The sequence below is a fragment of the Heptranchias perlo genome, chromosome 6, assembly GCF_035084215.1.
Source record: "Heptranchias perlo isolate sHepPer1 chromosome 6, sHepPer1.hap1, whole genome shotgun sequence".
NCBI lineage: Eukaryota > Metazoa > Chordata > Chondrichthyes > Hexanchiformes > Hexanchidae > Heptranchias > Heptranchias perlo.
The window spans coordinates 35,252,293-35,268,823 of NC_090330.1; the positions used below are offsets into that span (position 1 = coordinate 35,252,293).

Below are 16,531 nucleotides of genomic sequence, written 5' to 3' on the forward strand. Positions count from 1 at the left end.
CAAAATACTATCACTTCGAACCTCTTTTGTGCGTGGTTCTCCTTATACTATCACTCTTTCCAGATCTTTTGTCAACCTAAAATAACTTAGTAAAAGATTTGAAAAGAAAAAGAATGCATGGAGAGCAATTTATAAGAGGATCCTTCGCTTCCCTAGAGAGGGAGGGAGAGAGAGATAAGGGGGATGAGTGTTCTCCTTTTGCTACACCCAAACGTCTGTTCCAGATAAAATGGCTTTGTGGCCTGGAACTGAACTACAGTTTACCATTTGGGAAGCCCTACATTCATAGGAAAGATTTGCACTGAAGTATTCAAAAAAGTGGTTTGCAAAGTATAACAGCACTGTTTGCTGTCAGAAAGTAATACTGCAAAACAAAAAGTAGAAATGGCAATTCAATTATTTTCTTGCTCATTACTAATGTTGCAGGATTTAACTGGAAAACACTGCAAAGAAAAATGCTATCAGTACATAAGGCAGCCAGATACATAACTATTGAGTTTCAGGTCTGAGTGCGGATCAGGCGGAATATAGGCATGGCAGGCTTTGAACCTGTCGTGTTGGTTGAGTGCTGACTCCACTGCAACTTCTGGGTCATCCTATTACAGTGCTACTCAAGAACCAACCAGATGATACCTACACTCTTTACACTCTCTCTCTGTGAAGCTCCCACTTTGAATCTCCAATGTTTAAACTTCTCTTCCCAGTCCATATATGGAAGAATATCAACACTTTCTTTTGCTGCAAGTTCCTGAATAGATGGGCCCAGAAGTCTGTCCTCTTCTTGCTCATCCTTAGTAAAGAAAGCAAGACAGGGTTGACATCATGTTTTAAATTATTATTGTAAAACAAATTATAAAAACATGTGCTCACTCTAGAATTCTGGGCATTTGTTTTAATTAACAAATTTTACTCTGTGTCAAGTGCAAAACTGATTCTAGAACCCCAAAGTAATAACCAAGGCACAGTGTTGAACCGTTTTTAAGCAAACACCCACTAACAACATCTCGATGCTCAGTTCTGGTAACAGTAGCTATTTTGCTTGTGTGCCAGTTGATCCCTTAAAATTATCTATTTTAGAAAGTTAATGTATTTGCAAATGTCTGGCATGGAAGTTCAAAGCTCAACAACCAACACCATATGGTGAGAGGACACCACTCGCCGTTGGATTTCCAGAGTTCCACATTTTGAATTGGAAGAACGTATTTGATGTATTTTCTGGTAAGCCTGTGCCTATATGCTGCACTGATGCTAGGTGTAATTAGTACTATGCAATACAGAACCTTGGTTTAATCTCTGACAAAAATGAAGTAGTGCATAAGATAATTACAGATGAGGGGGGGCCATTCAGCCCATCCTAATTCATCCACCCAGAAGCAGCCTAATATGCCCCCATTGTAGCATCCAATTGTTTCTTAAATGATTCCAGGGTTTTTGCCTCCACTACTCTCTCAAGATCCATGGCGGTGATAGGTCAGTTCTCCCCACCCCAGCATGATCTTTGAGTCACAGGGTCTTCTGGCTGCTGCCCTCCACTAGGCTCCACTGCTGGTGACCAGGAACACAGCTACATACCCAAGAAGCCTGCAACTGAGTCCCTGTTCCCAGCACAAGGCCCTGCCAGTTGGCATTCCTGCGCCTGGGCCATACAAATGCCCTGAGCCAAGAAACTTGGACGCACTGGTCCCTCAGCAGGCACAATGCGCCTCTGGTGCACTACACCTGTCTGGCATCTGGGCTGGGGGGTTGGGAGGGCCAAGAGGAAAATCGACTTTGTAGTTCAGACTAGCACAGATCCTGCAGTGGTAGAAAGAACCACTGTGTATGTAAGTGTTACTTACAAAAAAGTAACTCAGCATTTAGATTGTGACTACTTATTGTTTTCCTTTCAGAAGCTAGATAGAAGGAATTCTATTATAATTAGATATACATGATATATTGATGTTATTTTTGTTCATCTTTTCTAAAATAAATTAGCTTAATAGTTTGACATTTTTAAAGGGGGTGCAGGAACAGAGACACCTTAGGGTTCACATACATCAATCTTTGAAGGTGGCAGGGCAAATTGATAAAGCTGTTAAAAAAGCACACAGGATTGTTATAAATAGAGGTATAGAGTACAAAAGCAAGGAAGTTATGCTAAACCTTTATAAATCATTGGTTAGGCCTCAGCTGAAGTAATTTGTCCAGTTCTGGCCACCACACTTCAGGAAGGATGTCAAAGCCTTGGAGATGGTGCAGAGGAGATTTACTGCTCTGGTTCCAGGGACGAGGGACTTCCAGTTATGTGGAGATACTAGAGAAGCTAGGATTGTTCTCCTTCGAGCAGAGAAGGTTAAGGGGAGATTTAACAGAGGTGTTCAAATTTATGAGAGGTTTTGAGTAAATAAGGAGGAACTGTTTCCACAGTTACTGAAGGGTCAGTAACCAGAGGACACAGATTTAAGATAATTGGCTAAAGAACCAGAGAGGAGATGAGCAGAATTTTTTTATGCAGCGAGTTTTTATAATCTAGAATGCACTGCCTGAAAAGGTGGTGGAAGCAGATTCAACAGTAACTTTCAAAAGGGAATTGGATATATACTTGAAAGGAAAAAAATTGCAGGGTTATGAGGAAAGAGCAGGAGAGTGGAACTAATTGGATAGCTCTTTCAAAGTGCCAGCACAGGCACAATGGGCTGAATGACTTTGTTCTGTGCTGCATAATTCTATGAACATAAAACAAGATCTGATGTTATGATGCTGTACTGTTAATCAAAGAAGGAAGAGAGATCCTATGTAGGTGTAGGATGATTCCAATGGTTTAAATGAGTAACATTAACATTCATTATCCTGGGCGCGCTTCTGAATAACTACCTAGATATAAAAACTAGTGAAGATATTCTTGAAGGCACAAAGGGTTGGGACTGGTATATGACAGTGACCTAGAGTAAGAAGGGTAGAAAAGACCCAAAAATAGCACTCCAACAATATATTGCTCCCTTAGATCTGCTCCTGCAGTGGACTAGTATTGGGTAGAAATTCCCCTCCCCTACCGTCAGGAGAGACTAAAGTCCTATGGCACAGAGGTGAGAGCATTACCAGCAGAGATGAGAGAAAGAGAGAGAGCAAGACACAATGGTTTCTATACTTAGCTTTAAAAAGAAAAGAAGCCCGAAAGTTTGAAGTTAATCTTTGTGTGTCCACGTTTCCTTATTATCAATTTACACTTACCCTTTCTTCAACAGCTACAAAACTAGTAAACTGAGTCACAATTGAATATGCTTTGCTGAGTTCAATGATATATGATTTCAGAGTGGACTTCTTCATCTAGAAGGGAAAGATATCAGGGTTACATTGAGTCATCATTGCAAACCCATCTGCCTGCAAGTGCAGGGCAACAATATAGCTGGATGAAGCAATCTTAGATTTTAAAAACTATTCCTGAAATCAAAACATTAACATTTTCAGTGATAAAACTGCTACAGGAAATTGCAATCGGAACTGTGGATCTTATTTACTTCCAAATTCCTAATATCTTAAACCTTTTTAGCGCTCTTTTTGATGGATTTTTGGCAGTCTGCCATCATTGTGATTCTCCATTTAAGAAAACAATTTGATTTCACTCTGGATGCCTCCAATAATGTTGTACAGATTAGCTGGATGATGCTCAATTACACAAAGTGAGAGGCAGCTCACAATCACATATAATTATTTGGCTGCATTGCCATCCTCACCAGTTTACCCTCTATGGTCCCCAGTGATTCCTGATTATTATGCTGCTATTATCAGTCAGCAGGAAGGACAGGGGAGTTTCTGTATGGACTTTTTCAAAGTCACCACCAAATGCTGCTCCATGATTGGATCAGACTCGCACCTCTGTCTAGATGTACATCATCATCCAGATTTGGTCAGTATAAAACAATCCTTCCACCCATTCAAGAAGCTCCAGTTATCAACATTGTCCAGCATGTCAGCTCATGCCCTAAAGTTTGTGGTGAAAGCAGCCATCAATTCTGAAACCCCATTTCATGACCCAGCTAATTTGGCCTCTGACCTGACCTGCATCTCCCCTATATTAGAATCTGGGTTCAATGTCAAGTGCTCCTGTAATGTTTTTGGGTTTTCACACTAGATATACTACTTGGGTTTACTGCTAATGCATCCAGCAAGTGGACCCGCGTCCCTATTAACGAGAGTGTGTCTTTATCTGCCCAATGTCTGCAATTCTCTTTACAATTCTCCTTGAAATTTCATAACAACAAAAACCCTTTCCTGTGCTACTTCTCAAATAAAATTGATCCTTAAAATGCAGTTGCTCACTTCTTCCATGGCTAAATGCTACCACAGAGCCAGTCTCCTTGCTGGCTTCAGATCCAAGTAACCACCAATATACTCAAAATCGGAAGCTCTTGGACACAGAATAGTCCGTCAACGGGACTGCATAGAATTAATGCCCCTACCCAATCATAGACTGGACTGACATCTTCACCCCCAGATGCAGCTGTCAATCAAAACCACTACCCCAGTTTGTCAATCACCTAGGATGTTTGTAACTGAATGGATGGCTTGATTCATTGATCTGTGCCAAATACTTTGAATTATCTCCTAGAAGGGATCCCATCCAGGTATAATGCAAACGATCACATCATGCATACCAAGTCTCTACCTTGTTCTGAGATTTACATATTAGCTAGGCTGTAACTTAATTCTACCCAGCTTGGAATAACCTCACAATACCCAACTAAAATTTGGTGTGTAATGTGGCGAACAATAAATAATTTGACAAAGACAAAAAAGCTTTATTTTTGTCATAGCTCCTTAGGGTTATAATCTACACTGCCACAAACCAGCAAAAGAGAAAAGACACAGAAAAGGGACCTTTAATGGTTACCACATAAGGTTTTGATGATTGTAGAAATAACAGGACAACAGCTTTCTGGTTTTATTGGTAAAAAAAATGGAATTGTTCTAAGAAAATCAACCAGCAGCATGAAATCCTAATGGTTTTCGAAAATAATTGAAGAGTTTCCAGCTCTTCAGTGCCCTCTTCATTTTCTCCCTGATCTTATTACATACTGAATTGTAACAATTCTCAAATAAATCCTGTGATGCAACTAATATTTAAACGGCTGCCAGCAGAGAGTAATCTATTCTCTGCCAGTGAACAGTTCATGTAAAATAGTTCAACTAATACTGTACTGCATTCTTATAAGTGCCCAGAAAGCCTGTCACAGAAATGCTGCACACACCTCATGTTCACTTTCATCTGTGTGCAGACTTCCATTTTCAAAATCTCCAATAAGAGCTCTTGCTGTCAGACGGTGAAGTATCTGCATATGGAAGACGTTTTAGAACATGGAAATATGTATTACTTATACAGGATATTAATTTTTCACTCTTTTGTCTAAGCAGAAAGGTTAATGTAGAATAAAAGAATCCATTATTGTAGGTAAGAAACACTCAAAGAAAGTAGGTTCTTCGTAATAATTGGTGAACATAGAATGAGATCAATACAATGACTGAAGGACATTTTAAATGGGTTACTGTTGGCATAATGTTTGGAAAATATAGATCAGAATGTTCAGTGATTATGCAGTATACTTTGGCACAAATTAGTGGCACTAATTTGTTTGGTCCACTAAAAACTTAAATTGACTTTGCTTCATAACTAAAAGCCTATGGGGATAATTTTAACTTTGGCCAATGGTGTAAAATGAGTGACATCAAATTAGCTGCCCATATACACCACACCCGATTTTCATTTCCATTGAAGTCAAAGTTAAATTTACCCCTTATAGGACCGGAAGAGAGAGAACATATGTACAATTATCCAAAACAACAAAACGTGTAATGTGCATTTTTTCCAGTCAAGGGAATGCAGGAACAGAGAGACCTGTGGGTTTTTTTTTATTCGTTCATGGGATGTGGGCGTCGCTGGCGAGGCCACCATTTATTGCCCATCCCTAATTGCCCTTGAGAAGGTGGTGGTGAGCCGCCTTCTTGAACCGCTGCAGTCCGTGTGGTGAAGGTTCTCCCACAGTGCTGTTAGGAAGGGAGTTCCAGGATTTTGACCCAGCGACGATGAAGGAACGGCGATATATTTCCAAGTCGGGATGGTGTGTGACTTGGAGGGGAACGTGCAGGTGGTAGTGTTCCCATGTTCCTGCTGAACTTGTCCTTCTAGGTGGTAGAGGTCGTAGGTTTGGGAGGTGCTGTCGAAGAAGCCTTGGCGAGTTGCTGCAGTGCATCCTGTGGATGGTACACACTGCAGCCACTGTGCGCTGGTGACGAAGGCAGTGAATGTTTAGGGTGGTGGATGGGGTGCCAATCAAGCGGGCTGCTTTGTCCTGGATGGTGTTGAGCTTTTTGAGTGTTGTTGGAGCTGCACTCATCCAGGCAAGTGGAGAGTATTCCATCACACTCCTGACTTGTGCCTTGTAGATGGTGGAAAGGCTTTGGGAGTCAGGAGGTGAGTCACTCGCCACAGAATACCCAGCCTCTGACCTGCTCTTGTAGCCACAGTATTTATGTGGCTGGTCCAGTTAAGTTTCGGGTCAATGGTGACTCCCAGGATGTTGATTGTGGGGGATTCGGCGATGGTAATGCCGTTGAATGTCAAGGGGAGGTGGTCATTGCCTGGCACTTGTCTGATGCGAATGTTACTTGCCACTTATGAGCCCAAGCCTGGATGTTGTCCAGGTCTTGCTGCATGCGGGCTTGGACTGCTTCATTATTTGAAGGGTTGCGAATGGAACTTAACACTGTGCAACACTGTGTATGTACACAAATCTTTGAAGTGGCAGGACAAGTTGAGAAGGCTGTTAAAAAAGCATATGGGATTCTGGGCTTTATTAATACAGGCATAGAATACAAAAGCAAGGAAGTTATGATAAACCTTTATAAAACACTGGTTAGGCCTCAGCTGGAATATCATGTTCAATTCTGGGCACCACACTTTAGGAACGATGTCAAAGCCTTAGAGAGGGTGCAGAAGTGATTCACTAGAATGGTACCAGGGATAAGGGACTTCAGTTATGTGAAGAGACTGGAGAAGCTGGGGTTGTTCTCCTTAGAACAGAAAAGGTTAAAGGGAGATTTGATAGATGTGTTCAAAATCATGAACGGTTTTGATACAGTAAATAAGGAGAAGCTGTTTCCAGTGGCAGAAGGGTCGGTAACCAGAGGACACAAATTTAAGGTGATCGATAAAACAGCCAGAGGCGACATGCGAAAACATTCTTTTACGCAGCGAGTTGTATTGATTTGGAATGCACTGCCTGAAAGGGTGATGGAAGCAGATTCAATAGTAACTTTCGAAAGGGAATTGGATAAATACCCGAAGGGAAAAGTTTACAGGCCTATGGGGAAAGGATAGTTCTTTCAAAGAGCCAGCACAGGCATGATGGGCCAAATGGCTTCTTCTTGTGCTGTACCTACGATGATTTAAAAAAAAAATTCGTTCATGGGATGTGGGCGTCGCTGGCGAGGACAGCATTTATTGCCCATCCCTAATTGCCCTTGAGAAGGTGGTGGTGAGCCACCTTCTTGAACCGCTGCAGTCCGTGTGGTGAAGGTTCTCCCATAGTGCTGTTAGGAAGGGAGTTCCAGGATTTTGACCCAGCGACGATGATGGAAAGGCGATATATTTTCAAGTCGGGATGGTGTGCAACTTGGAGGGGAACGTGCAGGTGGTGTTGTTCCCATGTGCCTGCTGCCATTGTCCTTCTAGGTGGTAGAGGTCGTGGGTTTGGGAGGTGCTGTCGAAGAAGCCTTGGCAAGTTGCTGCAGTGCATCCTGTGGATAGTACACACTGCAGCCACAGTGCGCTGGTGATGAAGGCAGTGAATGTTTAGGGTGGTGGATGGGGTGCCAATCAAGCAGGCTGCTTTGTCCTGGATGGTGTTGAGCTTTTTGAGTGTTGTTGGAGCTGCACTCATCCAGGCAAGTGGAGAGTATTCCATCACACTCCTGACTTGTGCCTTGTAGATGGTGAAAAGGCTTTGGGGAGTCAGGAGGTGAGTCACTTGCCGCAGAATACCCAGCCTCTGACCTGCTTTTGTAGCCACAGTATTTATAAGGCTGGTCCAGTTAAGTTTCTGGTCAATGGTGACCCCCAGGATGTTGATGGTGGGGGAATTCGGCGATGGTAATGCCTTTGAATGTCAAGGCAAGGTGGTTAGACTCTCTCTTGTTGGAGATGGTCATTGCCTGGCACTTATCTGGCGCGAATGTTACTTGCCACTTATGAGCCCAAGCCTGGATGTTGTCCAGGTCTTGCTGCATGCGGGCTTGGACTGCTTCATTATTTGAGGGGTTGCGAATGGAACTGAACACTGTGCAGTCATCAGCGAACATCCCCATTTCTGACCTTATGATGGAGAGAAGGTCATTGATGAAGCAGCTGAAGATGGTTGGGCCTAGGACACTGCCCCGAGTAACTCCTGCAGCAATGTGCTGGGGCTGAGATGATTGGCCTCCAACAACCACTACCATCTTCCTTTGTGCTAGGTATGACTCCAGCCGCTGGAGAGTTTTCCCCCTGATTCCCATTGACTTCAAGTTTACTAGGGTTCCTTGGTGCCACACTCGGTCAAATGCTGCCTTGATGTCAAGGGCAGTCACTCTCACCTCACCTCTGGAATTCAGCTCTTTTGTCCATGTTTGGACCAAGGCTGTAATGAGGTCTGGAGCCGAGTGGTCCTGGCGGAACCCAAACTGAGCATCGGTGAGCAGGTTATTGGTGAATAAGTGCCGCTTGATAGCACTGTCGACGACATCTTCCATCGCTATGATAATAGGCTAGCAATTCTCCCAATGTTCTATAGCAAAATCTGCTTATTATAAAGGCATTTAAAATTAAACTTGAAGTACCCTCAAAGGTTCAGTTTGTAAATTAGCTGCCCTGTATGGAACTGAACCATGCGGTTCAGAAGCATCCAGCTTTAACTGCTAGTTTATGCTGAGATAGATGATCTTAGTGAGGGCAGTGATTCATTTGTTCTAGAAATAACCCAATGTGATTTTATTTGTTTTAAATTTTAGAAGTTTATATGCAATTACAGACTATGGTCCTGAAATTCTGCTGGGGTTTTCCCAGTCTCCCACCATAACTTTAGCAGGAGACCAATGGAACCCCTGGGCTGAAAATGGCTGTTTCCATTACTTCTCCAGGGGGTCCGCTAATCTCCCACTGGATTTACAGTGGAGACTGGGAGAACTGGGGGGGGTTTAAACTAACTTGGCAGGGGGATGGTATACAGAGTGGAGCTACAATAGGGGGTGATGTGCAGCCAAATATAGAGAAAAAAACAAGTCAGCTTGGAAGACAGGGCAAATATATGAGGGCAAGGCTGGATGGCATCTATTTTAATGCAAGGAGTCTTGCGAATAAGGTGGATGAACTGAAGGTGTTGATAAACACATGGGAGTATGATATTGTTGCTGTCACAGAGACATGGTTGAGGGAGGGGCAAGACTGGCAGCTCAATATTCCGGGGTACAGAATCTTCAGGCGAGACAGAGGGGGAGGTATAAGAGGAGGGGGGCTTGCAATATTAATTAAAGAATCAATTACTGCCATAAGGGTGGAGCTTAAAAACAAAAAGGGGGCAAGCACTTTGATGGGAGTGTACTATAGACCCCCAAACAGTCAGGGGGAGATAGAGGAACAGATATGTAGGCAAATCTCAGAAAATTGTGCAAATAATAGGGTAATAAAAGTGGGGGATTTCAACTTCACCAATATTAACTGGGATACTCAGAGTGTAAAAGGCTTAGAGGGTACAAAATTCTTAACGTGCATCCAGGAGAGCTTTTTGAGCCAGCATGTAGAAAGTCCTACAAGAGAGGGGGCGGTACTGGACCTAATTCTAGGGAATGTGGCCGGCCAAGTGGAAGAAGTGCTAGTAGGTGAGCACTTTGGTGACAGTGACCATAATTCAGTGAGATTTAAGGTGGTCATGGAAAAGGGTAGGGAGGGGCCGGAAATAAAGGTTCTAAATTGGGGGAAGGCCGATTTTAATAGGATAAGGCAGGATCTGGCCAAAATGGACTGGGATCAGCTGCTTGTAGGAAAATCCGCATCGGAGCAATGGGAGTCTTTCAGAAGGGAGATTGAGACCATACAATGGCAACATGTTCCCGTAAAGGTCAAGGGTGGTTCCAAGAACTCCAGGGAACCTTGGATGTCAGGGGATATACGAGAATGGATTAGAGAAAAAAGGAGGGCTTTTGGCAGATACAAAAGGCTAAAGACGGAGGAAGTCCTAGAGGAGTACAAAAAGTGCAGGGGGATACTTAAAAAAGAAATTAGGAGATCAAGGAGGGGCCATGAAATAACACTGGCGAGCAAAATAAAGGAAAACCCTAAGATGTTTTATAAGTATATTAAGGGTAAGAGGATGACTAGGGAAAAAATGGGGCCCATTTGGGACAAAAATGGCAATCTGTGTGTGGAACCGGCAGATGTAGGAGGGGTTCTAAATGAATTTTTTGCATCTGTTTTCACTATGGAGAAGGACGATGTAGACATAGAAATACGGCAGGGGGACTGTATTAACATCGAGCGGGAGGAAGTATTGGCGGTTTTAGCAGGCCTAAAAATGGATAAATCCCCAGGCCCGGACGAAATGTATCCCAGGCTACTGTGTGAGGCAAAGGAGGAGATTGCGGGGGCTCTAACACATATATTCAGAACCTCTCTGGCCACAGGGGATGTGCCAGAGGACTGGAGAACCGCTAATGTAGTACCATTATTCAAGAAGGGGAGTAGGGAAAAACCGGGGAACTACAGGCCAATGAGCCTAACATCAGTGGTAGGAAAATTATTGGAAAAAATTCTGAAGGACAAAATTAGTCTCCACTTGGAGAAGCAAGGATTAATCAGGGATAGTCAACATGGCTTTGTCAAGGGAAGATCATGTCTGACTAATTTGATTGAATTTTTTGAGGGGGTGACTAGGCGTGTGGATGAGGGTAACGCAGTGGATGTGGTATACATGGATTTCAGTAAGGCCTTCGATAAAGTCCCCCACAGGAGACTGGTCAAGAAGGTACGAGCCCATGGAATCCAGGGTGCCTTGGCACTTTGGATACAAAACTGGCTTAGTGGCAGAAGGCAGAGGGTGATGGTCGAAGGTTGTTTTTGTGACTGGAAGCCTGTGGCCAGTGGGGTACCACAGGGATCGGTGCTGGGTCCCTTGCTGTTTGTGGTCTACATTAATGACTTGGATATGAATGTAAAATGTATGATCAGTAAGTTCGCTGATGATACAAAAATTGGTAGGGTGGTAAATAGCGAGGAGGATAGCCTCAGTCTGCAGGACGATATAGATGGGTTGGTCAGATGGGCGGAACAGTGGCAAATGGAATTTAACCCGGAAAAGTGCGAAGTGATGCACTTTGGAGGGACTAACAAGGCAAGGGAATACACAATGAATGGGAAGACCCTAGGCAAGACAGAGGGTCAGAGGGATCTTGGTGTGCAAGTTCACAGATCCCTGAAGGCGGCGGAACAGGTAGATAAGGTGGTAAAGAAGGCATATGGGATACTTGCCTTTATTAGCCGAGGCATAGAATATAAGAGCAAGGAGGTTATGATGGAGCTGTATAAAACACTGGTTAGGCCACAGCTGGAGTACTGTGTGCAGTTCTGGTCACCGCACTACAGGAAGGATGTGATCGCTTTGGAGAGGGTGCAGAGGAGATTCACCAGGATGTTACCAGGGCTGGAGCGCTTCAGCTATGAAGAGAGATTGGGAAGATTGGGTTTGTTTTCCTTGGAGCAGAGGAGGCTGAGGGGGGACATGATTGAGGTGTACAAAATTATGAGGGGCACAGATAGGATGGATACTAAGGAGCTTTTTCCCTTCGTTGAGGGTTCTATAACAAGGGGACATAGATTCAAGGTAAAAGGCGGGAGGTTTAGAGGGGATTTGAGAAAGAACTTTTTCACCCAGAGGGTGGTTGGAGTCTGGAACTCACTGCCTGAAAGGGTTGTGGAGGCAGGAACCCTCACAACATTCAAGAAGCATTTGGATGAGCACTTGAAATGCCATAGCATACAAGGCTACGGACCAAATGCTGGAATATGGGATTAGATAAGACAGGGCTTGATGGCCGGCGCGGACACGATGGGCCGAAGGGCCTCTATCCGTGCTGTACAACTCTATGACTCTAACCCCCGCAGGATTTCAAAGCCTATATTTTGAATACCAGAAATAAACAGTAATTATATGGCAATAAATACTCCTCTGGTTACTATGTTATCCACTTTGGTAGGAAAAACAGAAATGCAGAGTATTTTTAAAATGGTGATAGATTGGGAAATGTTGATGTGCAAAGGTACCTGGGGACCTTGTACATGAGTCACTTAAAGCTAACATGCAGGTGCAGCAAGCAATTAGGAAGGCAAATGATATGTTGGCCTTTATTACAAGAGGATTTGAGTACAGGAGTAAAGATGTCTTACTGCAATTATATAGGGCCTTGGTGAGACCGCACCTGGAGTATTGTGTACAATTTTGGTCTCCTTACCTAAGAAAAGATATACCTGCCATAGAGGGAGTGCAATGAAGGTTCACCAGACTGATTCCTGGGATGGCAGGATTGTCATTCGAGGAGAGATTGAGTAGACTTGGTCTGTATTCTCTAGAGTTTAGAAGAATGAGAGGTGATCTCATTGAAACATACAAAATTCTTACAGGGCTCGACAGGGTAGATGCAAGGAGGATGTTTCCCCTGGCTGAGGAGTCCAGAACCAGGGGTCACAGTCTCAGAATAAGGGGTAGGCCATTTAGAGCTGAGATGAGGAGAAATTTCTTCACTCAGAGGGTGGTGAATATTTAGAACTCTCTACCCCAGTGGGCTGTGGAGGCTCAGTCATTGAGTACATTCAAAACAGGGATCAATAGATTTCTAGATATTAAAGGCATCAACGGATATGGGGATGGTGCAGGAAAATGGCGTTGAGGTAGAAGATCAGCCATGATCTTGTTGAATGCCGGAGCAGGCTCGAGGGGCCGGATGGCCTACTCCTGCTCCTATTTCTTATGTTCTCATCTGGCACAACATTCTAAGTGTATCTACTAAGATTTCCTCCATTCACTTTTTAAAAAAAATAACAGAGATTGTAAACACATTCTAAAAGAATGTTTATAATTTTGCCAATTATGCCAAGCAGAGGAAATCAGCAAACTTGAACAAAGCAAAATGTTTCAAGGCTTTACGAAGCCCAGGGGTTTGGCAGAGTGAAAGCAAGCATGTTTTAAAAGATAGGTCTTGAAAGATGTGTGTGAAAGTGGGGTGAGATTTAGCAAGACAGAGTGGTTCAGAAAGAGAATTCCAGAACACAGGGCAGTGATGGCTAAGGGCTGTGGCACTGATAGTGGAGCAGAGGGAGGAAGAACATGTAGTACGTGAGAATCAGAAGAGTAGGTTGCAGAGATAAGGTGGGATGAAGCCATGAAGGGATTTGTAAATGAAAGATGCAATTTTGAAATCAGTGTGTTGAAAGATGGGTAGTCAGTAGATACTGGTAGGATAGATGATTGGGGCTTAATATGGAATCAGATATAGGTGGTGGAGTTTTGGACAAGGTACAGTTTGTGTAGCATAGAGCTTTGGAGACCAGCAGAGATTAATGCCTGGAGACGATGGAAGCATGGATGAGAATTTCAGCAGTAGTGGGGTGAAGTAGGGATGGAAGAGAGTGATATTACAGAGTGAAGATAGGTTATCTTGCTCACGGATAGGATGTGGGGTTTGAAGCTCAACTCAGGGCCAAACTGGACATTGAAGTTGTATATAGACAGGATCAGCCTAAGTAATCAGCGAGAAATTCAGCGTGAGTGATGTATAGGAGTACATCACATTCCAAAGAGGTGCATTGTTCTCTGACTATATATGCGGTGCCTTTATGGAACCCTTCCCTCACCTGACGAAGGAGCAATGCTCCGAAAGCTTGTGATTTCAAATAAAGCTGTTGGACTATAACCTGGTGTTGTACGACTCCGTACACTAGAATTATAGTCTTGTATCTCACTGCCACCCATCTATTATCCTGTAAGTACACATAACCAGTTTAATCTTATTGATGTTTTTCCTAACAGTTCCTATATTTAAGTTAATTAAAACTGTTTTAACAAAACACAACTAGCCATGTACCTTTCCCTTTGTCTTCTGCAGATCAGTGGTGGAAACCATGGTGTTAACTTCTTTGTTATTGATCACAGCACAGAGTGCAGCCTGATGTACACAAAGCAAAAGTGATTAAAGCACACAGCACCCACACATTAGGAAATCTTGAAAAAATTGTAAACTTTTAATAAACAGCTTACTTACTTTTCTATTATTATTCTCAATACAAGGCTTTCAAGTCCCAAAACTATAATATAACACTGAAAGTTTACTTGTGGTTTCCAGACTCCACAATGTACTGTCACTTAGCCCACACTTACATGGTCTTTAAGTGTAAACTCTATAGAGATCTCAATACAGACTGGTCAGAAGTAATGAAATGATCTATTAAAGAAAAAATGCATCTCACCTGAGTACAATGAGGGACAAAGCCATAGATGAGCAATCTTGAACCACTGAATACAGAGTGAATCTGTGCAGGGGCATGGACTGGGTCCTGAGCATTGAGACTGAACCGCTGCCACTTAACAGAAATTGAATTGCATCCTGGTTGAGTCACTCGATCCACCTGAGATAGAACCTATCATGAAGAGATAAACTGAGGTTAAACCTTCACTAAAATTAAGTTTCAGCCAGAATAATGAAGGTGTGCAATACGTTAGAGTAAACTGAAAAAGTGATCAGTTCTCCTTCTCCTTTAAGTGTTAACTTTAAGGGGAAGAAAAATCTGGGGCAAGGATTGTTCAAGGTACTCTCACTTTTTATAGAAGGAAAATAATTCACATCATAAATTTCTAACTTTTTAAAAAACTTCAATTTTTTTCAGATATGAAGGGGGAATTTTGACCCTCCCAGGACGGGTGGGAGAGGGACCAGGGGGGTTAAATTCTTAAAAATGTGAAACCCGACCCCAACCCACCACGAACGCGCCTACTTGCGGTTTAACCAGGGCGGGTTGGAGGGTGGGCTAGTAACCTGCATTCGAGAGGCAAGTCAGTAATTTAAATATCTTAATGAGGCTGCGTGCCTCAGATTTTAGCAGCCATTTAGATTTAATCCCAGGACTTGGGAAACCCGGCAGCTGAAAGGAGGCAAGAACTGCCGGATCCAACCGGTAAGTGCTTTTCATAGCACTACTTGTGAGCTAGAAGTAGCAGGAGTACTTCTTCCCGGACCCCCCCCCAAGCTAACCTGCCACGATCGGCCTTCCTCCCCGAGTCCAGACGAACCTCCACCCCGTGATCTCCAGGCCGACCTGTGAGCTCTTTTCCCAGCCCCCCACTGATCTCTCCCCCCACTCTGGCTGCCTCTCAATCTGGCTGGCTGTCGGCCAGGAAACGGAGAAAAAAATTCAAATGAGATTTTGCCTTTAAATTCCACAGGACCTCCGCGTTCCCTCTACTTCTGGGTTTCCCAGCCGTTACACTTCATCCCTGCTCCCTCCTCTCCTGCCTGTAAATATCGGGGCCAAAGACTCTCAAATACTCTAAGGATGGAGATTTCCTGGACTGTAGTGTGGGTCTCAAGAAGATGGGAAGTTATGTTCCCTGCCATTTATGACAGAAATTTATGATCAGTATTATTTTCTTTGATAAAAAGGACAGGTACTTTGAACAAAAGGTTCTCCCCCTAGGCTTTCCTTCCCCTTTAATAACTGCACATGAACGAAGCACACATTGTGCAGCAATAGCAGCATTACATGTCTGCATAATCCTGTTAGCTTATATCTGGTGAAAATTACTACACTTTACCCTGCGTACAAGCCTAGATTTTACACTCCTGGTTCCACATTGTAGCAACAAAGAACAAACTTCTGGGAATGGAAGTCCTACCCCACCAGAATTCTGCTCACTGTGCCCTGGCACATTTTCCAGTGAGCGGGACCAATGATGGTGTCTATCCTGAACACCACATCCCACTGTTCTGGCTTGCAGGATGTTAGATGTTAGTCATGCCCACGTGAAGTAGGTGTGCAGGGTTGCTTGGTGGCAGTAAGCATACTGGAGATCAATGAAATGGCACAATTAAGGCAAGTGCAATTCGATTTTCTTTTTATTTCTGCTGGCACATAGGTTCTCATGAGCCTTTGTGCCATTTGCTGGCATTATTTTTCTGTTACCAACACCATTGCTGCCATTAATTAGTTTCCTAATGTGAATGCCTCTATCTAATGTGTTTGGAAGGAAAGAACAACGAAGGGATATCAGGCGGGGCAGGCCCATATGAGAAATACTTTGTGCCCATCTGTCAGTATCCATCCACCTGCATCTGCAGACACATCTGAAAATACCTCACCTTGGCACTTGATTAGTGCAGATCTAAGCTCTTGTTCCCAAAGAAAACTGGAATAACAGACCCAATTGCCTCATTAAGATAACCATAATTTTGGATACTTCCCTGGAAGTACCTAATCATA

General features: G+C 43.4%; 1 protein-coding gene across 4 annotated transcripts in view; it reads right to left on the reverse strand.

Annotated features, from left to right (window-relative positions):
* Window positions 1-16,531, reverse strand: part of parp4 (poly (ADP-ribose) polymerase family, member 4) — a 108,892-nt gene that overhangs the window by 17,030 nt on the left and 75,331 nt on the right. For all 4 annotated transcript variants that reach the window (XM_067986101.1, XM_067986102.1, XM_067986100.1 and 1 more), the window contains 5 exons: window positions 14,525-14,695; window positions 14,143-14,223; window positions 5,229-5,309; window positions 3,211-3,306; window positions 638-790 (listed from right to left, as the gene is read on the reverse strand). In XM_067986101.1, coding sequence (XP_067842202.1) covers window positions 638-790; window positions 3,211-3,306; window positions 5,229-5,309; window positions 14,143-14,223; window positions 14,525-14,695 — 582 coding nt within the window. The remainder of the gene's footprint in view (window positions 1-637; window positions 791-3,210; window positions 3,307-5,228; window positions 5,310-14,142; window positions 14,224-14,524; window positions 14,696-16,531) is intronic.